The sequence below is a fragment of the Eschscholzia californica genome, unplaced genomic scaffold (assembly GCF_041429995.1).
Source record: "Eschscholzia californica isolate CP2 unplaced genomic scaffold, dmEscCali1.0.p SCAF_2, whole genome shotgun sequence".
In the NCBI taxonomy this organism is placed as follows: Eukaryota; Viridiplantae; Streptophyta; class Magnoliopsida; order Ranunculales; family Papaveraceae; genus Eschscholzia; species Eschscholzia californica.
This window is the reverse complement of record NW_028238309.1, coordinates 49,383,278-49,398,950: the sequence shown is the minus strand read 5'-3', so window position 1 is coordinate 49,398,950 and position 15,673 is coordinate 49,383,278. Positions and strand designations below refer to the sequence as shown.

General features: G+C 34.6%; 1 protein-coding gene and 1 pseudogene across 2 annotated transcripts; one reads left to right on the top strand and one right to left on the bottom strand.

The window, feature by feature from the left end:
• The first annotated feature begins 814 nt into the window (after positions 1 to 814).
• LOC147558669 (ABC transporter G family member 22-like) lies at positions 815 to 2,975 on the top strand (annotated as a pseudogene). Its single transcript, XR_015234149.1, has 5 exons — positions 815 to 824; positions 1,611 to 1,904; positions 2,013 to 2,297; positions 2,386 to 2,493; positions 2,583 to 2,975. The product of XR_015234149.1 is annotated as an ABC transporter G family member 22-like (transcript).
• A 933-nt stretch (positions 2,976 to 3,908) lies between these two features.
• Positions 3,909 to 6,791, bottom strand: LOC147558668 (receptor-like protein EIX2). The gene is made up of 2 exons (XM_086659064.1): positions 6,284 to 6,791; positions 3,909 to 6,145 (listed from the first exon to the last, which is right to left on the bottom strand). Exons 1-2 carry the CDS (start codon positions 6,789 to 6,791, stop codon positions 3,909 to 3,911), a joined length of 2,745 nt encoding a protein of 914 aa, XP_086515190.1.
• Positions 6,792 to 15,673: the final 8,882 nt, after the last annotated feature.

Below are 15,673 nucleotides of genomic sequence, written 5' to 3'. Positions count from 1 at the left end.
TTCTCTATCTTACTATGTAAAAAAAAATTGATTTAAATCAATTTTCTCTCACTTAACTTTCAGATTTGGAAAGAGTATATTTTCTGAGATCAATTTAGCGTGATTTGGGGGTTAATATACAAAACATATATATCACTTTCTCTCACTTAACTTTCAGATTTAGAAATAGTATATTTTTCTGGGAATATTAAAGCAGCATTTGTTTTCGTTTTTACTAAGATATAAATACACATCGAATACAAATTATGAAACAAATACGTAAATTATGTGTTATTTAGTTATTTATGACAATGAAACCATCATTTGTCATGTATACAACGCAATTTATCAAATGCATGTGGGTCTTGTTCAATAAATTACACATAATTTTTTTTACATTACACATCGTTTACATTCTGTTACTAAAAAAAACGTACAAAATCTTCTCTGGTTCAAAAATGGTGCTCATCCGTGTATTCTCCATTTGTAGTCTTGAGCAGGACAAACAACAGTTACACTATATTGTCGAAGAGCATATCCAAATGTTTGCACCACCAGGAAACAACTGACCAACTTCAGTAAATATTTTATCCGAGCCATCAGGTTTTAGTTTCGTTGACTTACTTTGATTTGATGATTCTATTTGAAATTTCATCTGTTATATCAAATCTACACACATAAATACACATATGTTAAAAAAAAAAATCATATATTGTATTATAAACTACATGTACAGTTCCGTAAATTATGTATAATGTTTGTCAAATTTTGACAATATTTGAAGGTTTTGAGTAGTTTGGTAAGCTTAACAAGGCTACTGTTTTGTGTGAAAAGTATGCGTAATGGTAAATAAATAGTACATAATATATGTGCACTTATACGATGTTTTAGAATTTATTATAAAGTATATATAATGTATAACAAATTACGCGTATTTTACGTAATCTTATAAAAACATGGTTCGGAAGATGTTTGCGTAATGTACTAGAAAGTATGAAACTGTAAATTACCTATACTATATATTCTGTTATGATAAAGGTACAAAATAACACCTGGTTCATAAAATTGTATGAAACCAAAGATCTGAGGTGAAGAAATATCAGAAAATCAAGAAGCTTAAACCTAAATCTAATAAAAACTGATATAATAATCGGATGAAAACAAAACATAATCGATTTGAAGGAAGCAGTAAAGAAGGATTAAACATCAAGATCATAAACAGTTATGAATATCTTAAAGAGAGAAAATAAACAGCAAATCGAGTATGTTAATGAAAATAGTAATCAAAGTTAAACAAATTCAAACAAGATTTCTGTCAAAATCTGATGTTTTTAGAGAGAGAGAATATGATCCTTTAACCTGAGAAGCAATATTAGATCTTATCAATTACCTCAAATAATTGTACCTCTGGGCCCTCGGAAGTTTTGCACATTGATCTCTGGGGATCTTCAATTGTACCATCAAATAGTGGTTACAAATACTATGTAAACATTATTGATGATTATTCAACATTTTATTGGGTTTTACATATGTCTCTAAAATCTGATTTCCGACATATTTTCTTACATTTCAAAAACAAAATTGGAAAATTTATTAGGCCATTCAATCAAAATTGCTACTAGTGTAATAAGTCATATCTTGTGTTCTATTTAAGTATCTAGTGGAGGCTTATGAGACAAGAGTAGCAGAGAAAGAGAAGAAAAAAATTATGGCACCAATACCAATCAATGAAGAATTAAAAGCAATGGTATCTACGCCAAATAGAGAATGGGGTGCAAGCTGGTTTCAGCAGTTTTCTATCCAAAGAAAGGCGACATGATTACTTAAGCTGGTTAAGAATCACTCAAGTCCTCGCCACTGCTACTATCTTGGGTATGCTATGGTGGAACTCAGACAGCACTACACCTAGTGGCCTACATGATCAGGTACTAAACTGGCTCGAGTCAAATTTTCAGTTTCTTTTGTCTGACTCGTGATGTGTAGCTTGCCTGAGTTGATTTTGTATCTTTAGAGTCAAATGACTATTTCTGCAGGCAGGACTGTTGTTCTTTATTGCTGTCTTCTGGGGGTTCTTTCCAGTTTTCACGGCAATCTTTACATTCCCTCAAGAGAGAGCTATGCTAAACAAGGAACGGGCAGTCGATATGTATAGACTAAGTGCATATTTTGTTGCAAGAATAACCAGTGACCTACCACTTGACCTCTTGCTACCGTTGCTATTCCTTCTCATTGTCTACTTCATGGCTGGCCTAAGATTGGGTGCTGCTCCGTTTTTCTTAACCTTGCTTACCGTGTTTCTCAGCATTGTAGCAGCCCAGGTATGTCTATTGGCAATCAGCCGAGGAAAAAAAACGAGAATGATCATATTTTCTAGTAAGTAGCTAAGAACGGTTGCCACAATATCAGGGACTTGGCTTGGCTATTGGTGCTATACTAATGGATGTTAAGAAGGCAACTACCTTGGCGTCAGTAACTGCTATGACCTTCATGCTAGCTGGTGGGTTCTTTATAAAGGTAAGATTACGAGTATTCGTAAGCTTTATCCGACTTCCTATAGATCAATTACTGAATTGATAATAAAATTTAATTCTATGACTTTGCAGAGAGTTCCAGTGTTCATATCATGGATTCGATATTTTTCTTTCAACTATCACACGTATAGGCTTCTTCTCAAGGTTCAATATGATCACATCCCTCCAGCTCTGAACGCCATTCACCCCGAACCAGACAGTGGCTTTGTGGAGATTGGTGTCATGTTTGCCATGGTTTTTGGGTTCAGACTCTTAGCTTACCTTTCTCTTCGGCAGATAAAGCTCCAATCTTGAGCTTAATTCGTTTTTCTGAAAACTTTACTACTTTTCCCTTGTATTAATTAACATATTGAAAGCGTGCATTTTTATTGTTATAGTAGACCATTATAGTGTTTGAACAGATAGTTTGAAGCTGGAAAAAATCTTGACAAAGTTTTCATTCGTCTTAAACTCTTGTTCATGATATCTCTTTCAATCCATGATACTACTACTAAGTAGGTAATAATGCTTAATTACCTCGACTGGTTACAGGCACGGACCCTGATCATACATTCTTAATTAACACGAAAGTTTCCGTTTACTCTTTTTTACGCTGGACAGTGGGCATCACATGTTGTTATCTACCGCCGAAAAGATCAACCCCTCGATCATCTTCATGGGACTCTGTGGGAGGTCAAAACTGCATGAAACAAAGAATCAGAAATACGTTTAATGCCTTCACTAGCAAAATAAAATATAGAGAATATACCCTCTACTATCTGTTTCGATTCTTTATGTATATGATATAACTTATAAATTGACTCACTTTATATATTACTTCTAACACAATGGTTGAAAGGTAACATAACTTTTTTGGCAAACATTCGAACTTTTACTCTATTTTCTGGGGTTTCCCACGAAAATATAGGCAATTTTCTTCTAGTTTGTCACGAAATTTTCAAACAATAACTGAATTTTGGTTTCTTTTATGTTTTCTTCTCTAAATTATATATATACTTTGCAATGTTCTTACAGGTACACCCAAAATAACTCAAAAACATTGTCATTTGGAGATGGGGTCATACCTTTAAGAGTTGAGTTTTCTGACCTAAGTAAATTCTTTAAGACTGAGAGGATATGATACCCTTACGCCTAAATTTAAGAGCATAAGTACGAAGACAAAAAGATTTAGAGACAACTTTTGATTGATCGCAAAGATGCTAACTTATAACATTTCAACTTGTATGTTTCGGATGAGTCGGTTACAAACAAATTATCAGACTGGGACTAGCAAGATTACACAAGAAGAAGAAACAAAACACCACAACCTTAAGAACCAAAGTCCCATTCTAATTGAGATTGGTCTTTTCAACAAAAAAAAAATGAGATTGGTCTGTTATTACCACATCTATTTCAGAACTACCATGCACAAAACTTAAAGAGCTTTTGTGTCAAAGAAGTAATGAATCCAAAATAAGCATGTCTCCAAGATTGCTTCCATAATAACACCCCACAGAAACCCCAAAAACCTGTTAAAAATCCCAATCCTGCACTAATATAAAACCACTTCATCTCAAGCCAATCATCATCCACATCATCACCACCATCACCTTGTTTTGATCCACCAATTCTGGGTGGTTGAGCTTGTACATCGCCATTGCAATTCTTGACTGGAAAACCACAGAGTATAGGGTTTCCAAGGTAACTGAGTTCGGTAAAGCTTTGCAACTGGTTACCAGAAGGAATTTCGCCTGACAAGTTATTATATGACAAGTTCAAGTGATTTAGAAAATGCAAATCTGTAATGCTTAGAGGAATTACACCCGAAAGATTGTTGCTTGAGAAATCAAGAGATTCCAATGTGCTCATCTTCCCTATTTTGTCTGGTATCTTTCCTGTAAAATGATTCCCAGATAAGTTCAAAAATCGTAACTCGTGAAGTGTTGTTAGATCTTGAGGAATCTCCCCGGATAAGTTGTTTCTAGAAAGATCCAAGGTTGTAACAAGTATAAGATTGTTACTATACTCATATTGTCTTCCATTTGTCACCAGTGAAGCAGTTTCGTCATAGTCTCCACCAACATAGATGCTAAAATGACCCCTCGGTTTTTGCTTCAAAGCCATGGCACTTAAATTGCTGAAACATCTTGGAATTGATCCTGATAAGTTGTTATGAGAGATATCCAATATTTGTAGTAAAGTGAGGTTACAAAGTGCTTCTGGAATACCACCATTGAACTTATTTTGACGCAACCTAAGAACTATAAGCTCTGAAAAGTTTGCTCCCAACCATGTTGATATGCTCCCACTGAATGTATTGTCACCAAGATCAATCATCTTTAAGCTGGTACAGTTTTGCAATGATTTAGGTAGTTCACCCGATAGAGAATTATTACCCAAATGCAAGGATTGTAATCCAACTGAAGAACCAATAGAGGGTGGAATTTTTCCAGTTAACTTATTATTTTCCAACTTTAGCAATGTTAAATACGATGAGTTAAACAACCATTCTGGAATCTCTCCAAAAAGAGCATTGTTTGAGAGATCAAGAAGTTGTAATCTATCCATTTTGCCTATATCTGGATGACATCGAAGCAAGGAAATAGGACCCCAAAAGGAGTTGTGAGAAAGATCTAGTAGTGAAACACCACATACACGAGGTAGTGGACCGTTAAAATGGTTGGAACTCAAATTAACCCCGAAATTTAATTTCAATAACTTTGGTAATTCTCCTGTGAGTCTATTACGGTCTAGATTTAAATCACCCATTCGAGAAGACATGTCCCAGAACCAAGTGGGAACTGTGCCTGATATTCTTGTGTTGGATAAATCAATGTTGATTAAACTTTTTTGTGTTTTTAACCATTGGGGAAATCGAGATCCTATGTGACAATTTCTGAATGATAATTGATTGAGTTGAAAAGGAGGTTCCCAAGCAGAGCTCAACTTCAAATCGACTGAACTAATTCCTAACCATTTTAATCTCCAGAGATTGGCGAAGTTAGCTTCACTTACAACACCCTGTAATTCATTATCGGAGACTACTAATGTTTCTAAATTTGAGAGATTCCCTATTGTTTCCGGCAATGATCCATTCAATTCATTCCATTCAAGTTTTAATTCCCTTAATAATGATAATCTTCCTAACGACGAGGGAATTAAACCAGAAAATGAGTTTCTGTAAAGATAGAGGTATTCGAGATTTTGTAACTTCCCCAATTTCTCAGGCAAAGGGCCAGAAAGTTTGTTACTTGATAAATCCAACAACTTCAAACTACTGGCGATACATCCAGATGAATTTACCAAAAATCCAGATATATCTCCACGAAGTTTGTTCCTTCCCAAGTTTAATTCCTGCAAGTGGCATAGATTTCCTAAGGTATTTGGTATCTCCCCTTCAAGATCATAATTATAGCTTAAATCAAGGCTCTTGATTGAAGTCAAATAACCAATATCTTCTGAAATCGGTCCGTGGAAATTATTGAAACTTAGATAAAGTTTTTCAAGTCTAGTAAGATTATATAACCATGCAGGTGATAATGAAGAATTCATGTTGTTACGAGAAAGATCGAGAATTGAAAGAGATGTAAAGTTTATGTGTAGAAGAGTTGGTACTATGGATGAATCTAGACCACAGTAAGCAAGACGTAACTCGACTAAAGATAGGAGCATGTTAATCACATGTAGCCACTTATGACTTACCCTGCTGAGGTCCAACCAACTCATGTCAAGATGTTGGAGAGAAGAAAGATGAGAGAGCCATTGAAGATCACTAACATCTAGCTGGTAGTTACCTTTAATATCAAGAAAATGAATATTGGATAAGTTTCCAAGTTCTTTAGGAATAATTCCACCAAAATATGCGTTGTTAAGATCGAGATATCTCAAATTATGGAGGGAGCCCAAGAAAGAAGGTACCTCATTACCCCTAAAATCATTCCAACTTAAGTTCAAATAATTTAAATGTTTTAATTCAAGCAGAGAAGGATTTAACTTACCACCTAGTGATAAGTGTTGAAGATGAAGTTCAACAACATTTCCCGTTTTCGGATTGCAAACCACTCTTGTCCAATTGCAACATTCTTTACCATCCCAAGTAGATAATATATTCTTCTCATAATAAATATTTCCGTTTTCATCAAGATATGAAGTATTTTGATATTTTAAATCTTGTCTGAAGGACAACAGAGCTTGTCTCTCCCTTTCCTTGCAAACAAAACCAAAACTGAACTTGTTGTAATCTGATCTGAACAACAAAAATACAGCAAGAGAGAACATTAGAGAAATAGATCTCGACTCCATTATTAAGTACTGAAATCAAAACCAGAAATTAACTGTGTTTTTCAAACTTAATCGGCAATATATATACAAACACACAAATCTAAAGCTTTTCCGCGTGGTAGGACCTCTCATACTATATTCTAATTTTCAGCTGAATTGTCAATTTTCGAGTCAACAAGACCTTCAATCTGTAGTTGGTCTGAACACTCAACTTTCTGTACAACCACACAAAATCTTAAGATGTTATGGCCACAAAGAGAATAACGAATAAGTATAGGTCCGTTGAATCTTGCAAAGATGTTGACAATAAAATTAGTTGGAGACTTTTGTTTAGTATTTAGACTGTTCTACCTTGTTAAGTTTGATTATTTATCGGCCCTCTAAATGGTTTGATTTTCCAACAACTGCTAGCTTAGTTTGTATTGCATCTACTCTAGAATCCGGGAGATTCCAAACTCGATTCACAATAGAGGTGAAATATTCACAAAAATTCGTTTTAAGATCGTATCTTGGGTCTTCTTCTTTATGTAGAAATTTCAAGGCTAGCTAATCACCAAGACTTTTACTGATAATTGTTGTGAAGTTATGAATGACGCCAAATAAATCAAATTATATTGGATTCAAATTGACTTGGTTTGAATGAGCTCTTTCAATGACCGATCAACTTTCTGCACAACCAGTTAATTTGCTTAGAGTTTGTGTCTTTTTGTGGTTTGTTTTTCTTTCTTGTGTTATCTTAATAGAGTAGAGACAGCATAGTACAGAACACAAATGAAGAAGAGCGTGTTTGAAGGGACACTACGCGTGCATTATGCACTTTGTGATCAGTTTCCTTTTTAACAAGGGCGAGCCTTCATAGGATGTGAACTTCAATATAAAAATGCATTTAAAATTAGTACATGTTAAATTTTCAGATATTAATTTAAACCCAACATAGGATGTGAACTTCAAGAGTAAAGACTTAAAGAGTAAAGACTTCAGAGTAAACGCCTACCCATTAGAGAAGAATGCAGCAAAGCTGAATTTGTTGTAATCTGGTCTGAACAAGAAGAATGCAGCAAGAAAGAGCATTAGAGAAATAGACCTCGACCCCGTTATTACGTACTTAAATCAAAACCAGAAATCAACTGTGTTTTCAAGTTGAATCGCCAACATATATATACAAACACACAAAATCTAAAGCTTTTCCGCTTGATAGGATCTCTCGTACTGTATTCAATTTTTCAGCTGAAGTGTCAATTTTCGAGTCAACAAGACCTTCAATCAGTAGTCGGTCTCAACTCCATTTTCTTTACAACCACTCAATTCTTTGTGGGGTGTAATATCTTAAGATGTTATGGCCACAAAGAGAGTGATGAATAAGTAAAGGCCCGTTGAATCTTGCAAAGATTGTTACAATAAAATTAGTTGGAGACTTTTCTTTAGTATTTAGACTGTTCTACTTTGTTAAGTTTGATTATTCATCGACCCTCTCAATGGGTTTGATTTGCCAACAACTGCTAGCGCAGTTTGTGACCGAATCTACTCACCAATATTTGTTGTGTTTTCTTTTCTTTGGATTATCAAAAGAGAGCTCACTTGTACACCAATAGACCACGCGTGTTTGAAGGGGCTTTACCTGTGTACTTGCCCCTGGAAGTTCAGAATCAGTACTCAGTCATCGTCTCCATCTTTTAGTTATTTTTGTTGGAAACATTATTTCTAGATGTACACTTGAGCTAGATTCTAATTCTTTTGAGTGAATGAGTCTATCCAGATACAAAACTTCTCAAGATATCTCAATAATCCAAGTATCTGATTGAGACTTACAAATATTGTGAAAGTAATTTATTGGAGACTTCAAATTTTGTCCTTTCAATAGGTTATCTTGAACTCATAATTTTCTAATTCTTTTAGTTGTTTTGAAGTCTTACAGACTATTCACAAAAAGTCGTTTTTGTTAAGTTTGTGGTCATCCAACTCAAAACCAATTGGCAATGAGTGGAGAGGACCTATACTTTATATTCTTGGATGCTAGTTACCCATTCTCCTATGTGGGACTATTCTCACACGCCCCCTCACGTGTGGCGTTCTTTGAGCCTAACACGTGTTTTTTTTTTCTTTACGGGTGACGTGGAGCACGTGTGGCTTTTAAGCCTATCACGTGTGGGCCTAGCTCTGATACCATGTTAAGTTTGTGGTCATCCAACTCAAAACCAATTGGCAATGAGTGGAGAGGACCTATACTTTATATTCTTGGATGCTAGTTACCCATTCTCCTAAGTGGGACTATTCTCACAGTTTTAAGATCGTATCTTGTGTCTTCTTCTTTATGTAGAAATTTCAAGGCTAGCTAGTCACCAAGACTTGTACTGATAATTGTTGTGAAGTTCTGAATAACGCCAAATAGATCAAATTATATTGGATGCAAATTGACTTAGTTTGAAAGAGCCCTTTCAGTGACCGATAAACTTTCTGCATAACCAGTTAATTTGCTTAGACAAGAGAGAGCTATGCTCACGTATAGGACTTGAAATTTTTCTTTCAACTATCACACATATAGGCTTCTTCTCAAGGTTCAATATGATCACATCCCTCCAGCTCTGAACGCCATTCACCCTGAACCAGACAGTGGCTTTGTGGAGATTGGTGTCATGTTTTCCATGGATTTTGGGTTCAGACTCTTAGCTTACCTTTCTCTTCCGCAGATAAAGCTCCAATCTTGAGCTTAATTATTCGTTTTTCTGAAAACTTTATTACTTTTCCCTCGTATTAATTAACATATTGAAAGCGTGCACTTTATTGTTATAGTAGACATTATAGTGTTTGAACAGATAGTTTCAAGCTGGAAAAAATCTTGACAAAGTTTTCATTCGTCTTAAACTCTTGTTCATGATATCTCTTTCAATCCATGATACTAAAGTAGGAAATAATGTTTACCTCCACTGGTTACGGATACGGACCCTGACCATTTATTCTGAACGGAAGTGCTAGAATCACAAAAAAAATTGACAAAAGAAGTTACCCAGTTGATGTGGCGGTTGTGATCTTCATCTTTTAACGCATGTGATTTAGTCAAACTTTCAAACCATAACCGCCACATCAGCTGGGCATCACATGTTGTTATTGCATCTTTTAACGCATGTGATCTTCATTCTTAATTAACACGAAAGTTTCCGTTTCCTCTTTTTACACGGGACCCTGGGCATCACATGTTGTTATCTACCGCCAAAAAAATCAACCCCTCGATCATCATCATGGGACTCTGTGGGGAGGTCAAAACTGCATGAAACAGACAATCAGATATACGTTTAATGCCTTCACTAGCACAATAAAATATAGAGTATTACCCTCGACTATCTGTTTCGATTCTCTATGTTATCTTTACTAATTTCACAAAATGAAGTGTATATGATATAACATATAAATTGATTCACTTTGTAATAATATATTAACAGAAATTTGAAAATAGTAGTTAGAACTCTCACAAAAAGAAGTATGATCAATCATAAGATATACTTAGTAGTAGACTTGTTCCTGACCGGGCTTATGCACAACCTACATGGAGATAATTGAAAGATGCTAGTTTATCACCCAGAATCATCCATACCTCTAGGACAAATGATAGCTGGGACATTTTATCCAACATTAACCGTGCATCAATAATCACTATTTATATGTTACTTCAAACCCAATGGAAGTATCCTAAACTTGAACTTTTTAGAAATTTTATTCCCCGGCCTAGTGGACTTTTTCCTCACCAGATACCCAACGACATAGATCAAGTGGTTTTATTAGCTCAAAGAAACGTACCACATATATGCTTGGGCTCAATTTAATCGTTATTGTATGCCCCAGTCGATTGGTCAGACGAGACGACTACCTGAGTGAGAAAGAAATAACAAGCCATGGATCAACTGAAAGCAACCATGCAATCATACGAGAAACAAGTCACTGACAAATACTGTAGACCCATGTGAACTGCAACTAGCTGGCCCAATTTGCCGAAGCAGACTTCTTCAGTTTTGCACTGTTTTCTTAGAGTAACTCCAATAACAGTATGTATTAGGCCGAAAAAATTATTTTCTCACCCAAAATTTTCAGCCTCAGCTCAGCTTCAAACATTCAGCTCCAACCCCAGCATCTCCTGAGACCAAAAATTTGTTTATGTGGGAAATGCGTGTGTGACGTTTTGTTGGTGCGCGAGAAACGTGTGTGGTTTTGTGTATATACAAAACACGTATTTGAACTATTTTCGAAATAATATTTTTTTTCCAAGATTGAAAAACTATTCGGGAACCGACAATTTCGTTCAATGTATTTTAATTATTAATGTGGAAGTTTTTTTGAGAGTTGAAAAAAAAATTAAAACTAATTACATTAAAAAAAATGAAAAATAAAAATAGGAGAAGATCTTGGCAGTTGGATTTTTTCCAACGGCCAAGATCATCCCAACATGACCGTTGGGAGTCCCTAACGGCCCTGTTGGGGACTTTCAGTCGCCCCTAATTTTAGGAGTGCCATTGGACGGAAGGGTTGAGGCCCGGCGGCCATTGGAGTTGCTCTTATGCCACAATAGTACTAGTCCTTGATAATTCATTAGAACCTTGATGGAGCTGCAGGTGGATCTCGTGCCCGCTTCTTCTGTCTCCCTTTTTTTGTTCCTGCTTTTCCCCCCATTCATGGTCTTCTTCTCCAATTTTAATGCACCGCCCACCAACTAACTCTATTAACTCGAAAAATTACTAATTAGGAAGAATTTTGTATCAGTTGGTAGGATGCATAAAATAAATTAGGAATGCCCGAGGAAGGGTATCATATCCTCTCTGAGTCGTGAAGAATTTACTTAGGTAAGAAAATTGAACTCTTAAATGTGTGACCCCATTTCCACAAATGATGATGTGTTTGTGAGTTAATTTAGAGTAGAAAACATAAAAGAACCAAAATTCAATTTTTGTTTGATGGCAAACTAGAAGGAATTTGTCTACAGTATAATTTCGTGGGAGACCCTAAGAAGATACTGTAAAATTTTAAATGTTTGCCACACAATTTATGTTACCTTTCAACCCTTCCATCACTAATTTATGTCGTGAAATCTAATTTTTTTCTCCCAAATTACAAAATCAAAAGCCAAACATAAGAAAAGAGTTACGATTTTATCTCATAAATATCATCGATTTCTACAATAAAAATAAAAGGTCCATGGGTATATAGACCAAAATAATGTTCAAAAAAGGTTTATGATCCAATCTTTCCAAAATATGGATATTTAGTCCTTTTACATTATTGATATAAAAACCCTCACTTTCTAAACACAAAACCGTCAATGTCCCATGCTCAAATTTCGCGCGTTTTGGAAAGATAGATTTGGGCGTGATTTGGGGATTTATTAGCAAAAAATGGATTGAAACAAATCATAATTTCTCTCTCCTCTAAATAGATTTGGAAATCAAATTTTCTCTTTCCTATTATCCGAATCAATTAGAAAACAAAATCCTAACCAAAACAAAACGCCATCACCACGGTTATTTCCGAATCAATTTTCTCTCTCTTCTTTACAGATTTTGAAACCAAATCAATTTTCTCTATCTTACTATGTAAAAAAAAATTGATTCAAATCAATTTTCTCTCACTTAACTTTCAGATTTGGAAAGAGTATATTTTCTGGGATCAATTTAGCGTGATTTGGGGGTTAATATACAAAACATATATACCACTTTCTCTCACTTAACTTTCAGATTTAGAAATAGTATACTTTTCTGGGAACATTAAAGCAGCATTTGTTTTCGTTTTTACTAAGACATAAATACACATCGAATACAAATTATGAAACAAATACGTAAATTATGTGTTATTTATGACAATGAAACCATCATTTGTCATGTATACAACGTAATTTATCAAATGCATGTGGGTCTTGTTCAATAAATTACACATACTTTTTTTTACATTACTCATCGTTTACATTCTGTTACCAAAAAAAACGTACAAAATCTTCTCTGGTTCAAAAATGGTGCTCATCCGTGTATTCTCCATTTGTAGTCTTGAGCAGGACATATAACAGTTACACTATATTGTCGAAGAGCATATCCAAATGCTTTTGCACCACCAGGAAACAACTGACCAACTTCAGTAAATATTTTGTCCGAGCCATCAGGTTTTAGTTTCGTTGACTTACTTTGATTTGATGATTCTGTTTGAAATTTCATCTGTTATATCAAATCTACACACATAAATACACATATATTAAAAAAAAAATCATATATTGTATTATAAACTACATGTACAGTTCCGTAAATTATGTATAATGTTTGTCAAATTTTGACAATATTTGAAGGTTTTGAGTAGTTTGGTAAGCTTAACAAGGCTACTGTTTTGTGTGAAAAGTACGCGTAATGGTAAATAAATAGTACATAATATATGTGCACTTATACGATGTTTTAGAATTTATTATAAATTATATATAATGTATAACAAATTACGCGTATTTTACGTAATCTTATAAAAACATGGTTCGGAAGATGTTTGCGTAATGTAGTAGAAAGTATGAAACTGTAAATTACCTATACAGTATATTCTGTTATGATAAAGGTACAAAATAACACCTGGTTTATAAAATTGTACGAAACCAAAGATCTGAGGTGAAGAAATATCAGAAAATCAAGAAGCTTAAACCTAAATCTAATAAAAAATTATACAATAATCGGATGAAAACAAAACATAATCGATTTGAAGGAAGCAGTAAAGAAGGATTAAACATCAAGATCATAAACAGTTATGAATATCTTAAAGAGAGAAAATAAACAGCAAATCGAGTATATTAATGAAAATAGTAATCAAAGTTAAACAAATTCAAACAAGATTTCTGTCAAAATCTGATGTTTTTAGAGAGAGAGAATATGATTCTTTAACCTGAGAAGCAACATTAGATCTTATCAATGGTTTGAGCAAAGAGTTTCACCATTTAAAACTTGATAAACAATGGAGGTTTTTAGACTGCTACTGTAATGAAGATGAAAAAATGGAGGTTTGTACTGCTATTGGTGAGTTTAATGGAGGTTTGTTGGAGCTTTCATTTTTAGAGAGAGAAAGTTTCTGCATTTCAGTTATGGAAGATATTGAAGATAGTGGTTACTTTGAATTTACACGTTATTGGAGAGGAAATGTGGAGATAAAAATGGAAAAAAAATATTTTGGATTTTAGAATGTAAATAAGATTTTATATATATATTAGTATAGGTATTATAAATTAGGGTTATTTTGTGAAAAGAGCGTACATAAGTATCGGGTTTTGCGAAAGGGGCATGACTATTTATTATTGGCCAGTGTTTTGGGGAAATCAACAAAGTTTTTGGGGCAATAAGTTTTGGGTGGAAACAAACTTTTTTGTTTCTTCCAAACATCACCCTTTCAATTTTTATTTTTTCTTCTTCTCCTCTACCTCACCAAGAATTCCGGAGATCTCCACCGGCTTCCGACGATTTCTACCATTAACGTCGGCGACCCTCTCTCTCTCTTCATCCCTTTTTTTTTCTCTCTCTCTCTTCATCCATTTTTCTCTCTCTCTTCTACCTGGATCTGAACTCCGACCGTCAACATTCCAACAAAAAAATTGATGTTTCCAGACTTTTTTATATTCATATGTAAGAAACAGATCTTTCAACCTAAAAAATCCAATCAAATCAAACCAATTACAAACATTTAGTACCAAAAATGAAGAGAGAAGAAAATGGTAGAGAGAGAGAGAGTATACATACATGAGCAAGAGAAGCCATGAGTTGAGGAGAATCAAAGAGGTCAAGATAAGGAGGGAGATCAGATTTAGAGGAAGAAGAAGGGTTTAGGTCAGGAGAATTAGAAGCAAGTGAAACAAGTTTTGATAGAAATAGGTCTTTTGGGTTTAATGGAGGCATTGGAATTGTTGTAGCTGCACATTTAGGGTTTAAGTTTCTGGTTGTGGTTTTGTATCTCGATCTTCTCTTTGAAGAAGAAGAAGAAGGTAAGGGTAGAAGAAGAAGAGAGAGAGAAGGGTGAGTGAGAGAAGATGATGAAGTCGCCGGCAACATCCGGCCGGCGACTTTCTGCCGGGGATTTCTAAGGTGCATTTGGTTTGCGCTTTTTTAGTTTTGCACCGTCTTTCCCGGAATTTTTTCTGCTCTCCCAAAACGGTGACCTTATTATTTTGCGAAGGGGTCGTGGACTAGCATTAACCGTGATATAAATGTTAGATTTAACATCACATTACATAAATAGTTAACATCGTTATGTAGATGTAACGGGGTCTCGATTGTGATTCTTTCATAGATGACATTATTGAGATCCTTAATCAAAAGACATCTCAAATAGAACACTCTAAGACTTTAAAATCACATAGGAGTCATTTCGGAGGCGGGTAGTTTTTTTTTTTTTTATATTGAGTGGACAATTAAGGTCCTCATGAAAGATCTTAAATATTGAGTTTTTTCTTGAAATATCTTAAAACACATCATTTTAAGACCTAAGTTGAATTTTGTATTAGAGAGATATTTTTCTTCAAACTTTTTATAAATCCTAGGGGACAGTTGGAATTTCAAATCGATCGAGTCTTGCATTGGAGATGATCGTATGATGAAAAACATCTTGTTTGCACCTTTAGAGGTATTTAAGTGAAGGAAAAGCGATGCTAGTTTGGAGAGAATGTGACTCATCCTTCATTCGCCTAGATTTAAGAGCATAAGTACGAAGTGAAAAAAATTTCAGCGACAACATTTCAACTTGTATGTTTCAGATGAGCCCGTTACAAAAAAGTCATCTGACTGGCGCTAGGGAGATTACAAAAAAGAAGAACAAAAAAACCTTCACAATCTTAAGAACCAAAGTCTCATTCTTAGTGAGATTGGCCTGTTATTTGAAATATTCTTACCATGTCAATACATATTTCCAAA

Coding starts and splice junctions, on each gene's coding strand:
- LOC147558668 (XM_086659064.1), bottom strand. CDS start 6,791: ATGGAGTCGAGATCTATTTCTCTAATGTTCTCTCTTGCTGTATTTTTG. Junction 6,146..6,283: donor TCATTTTCTTGATATTAAAG/GTAACTACCAGC, acceptor TCCTATCTTTAG/TCGAGTTACGTCTTGCTTAC.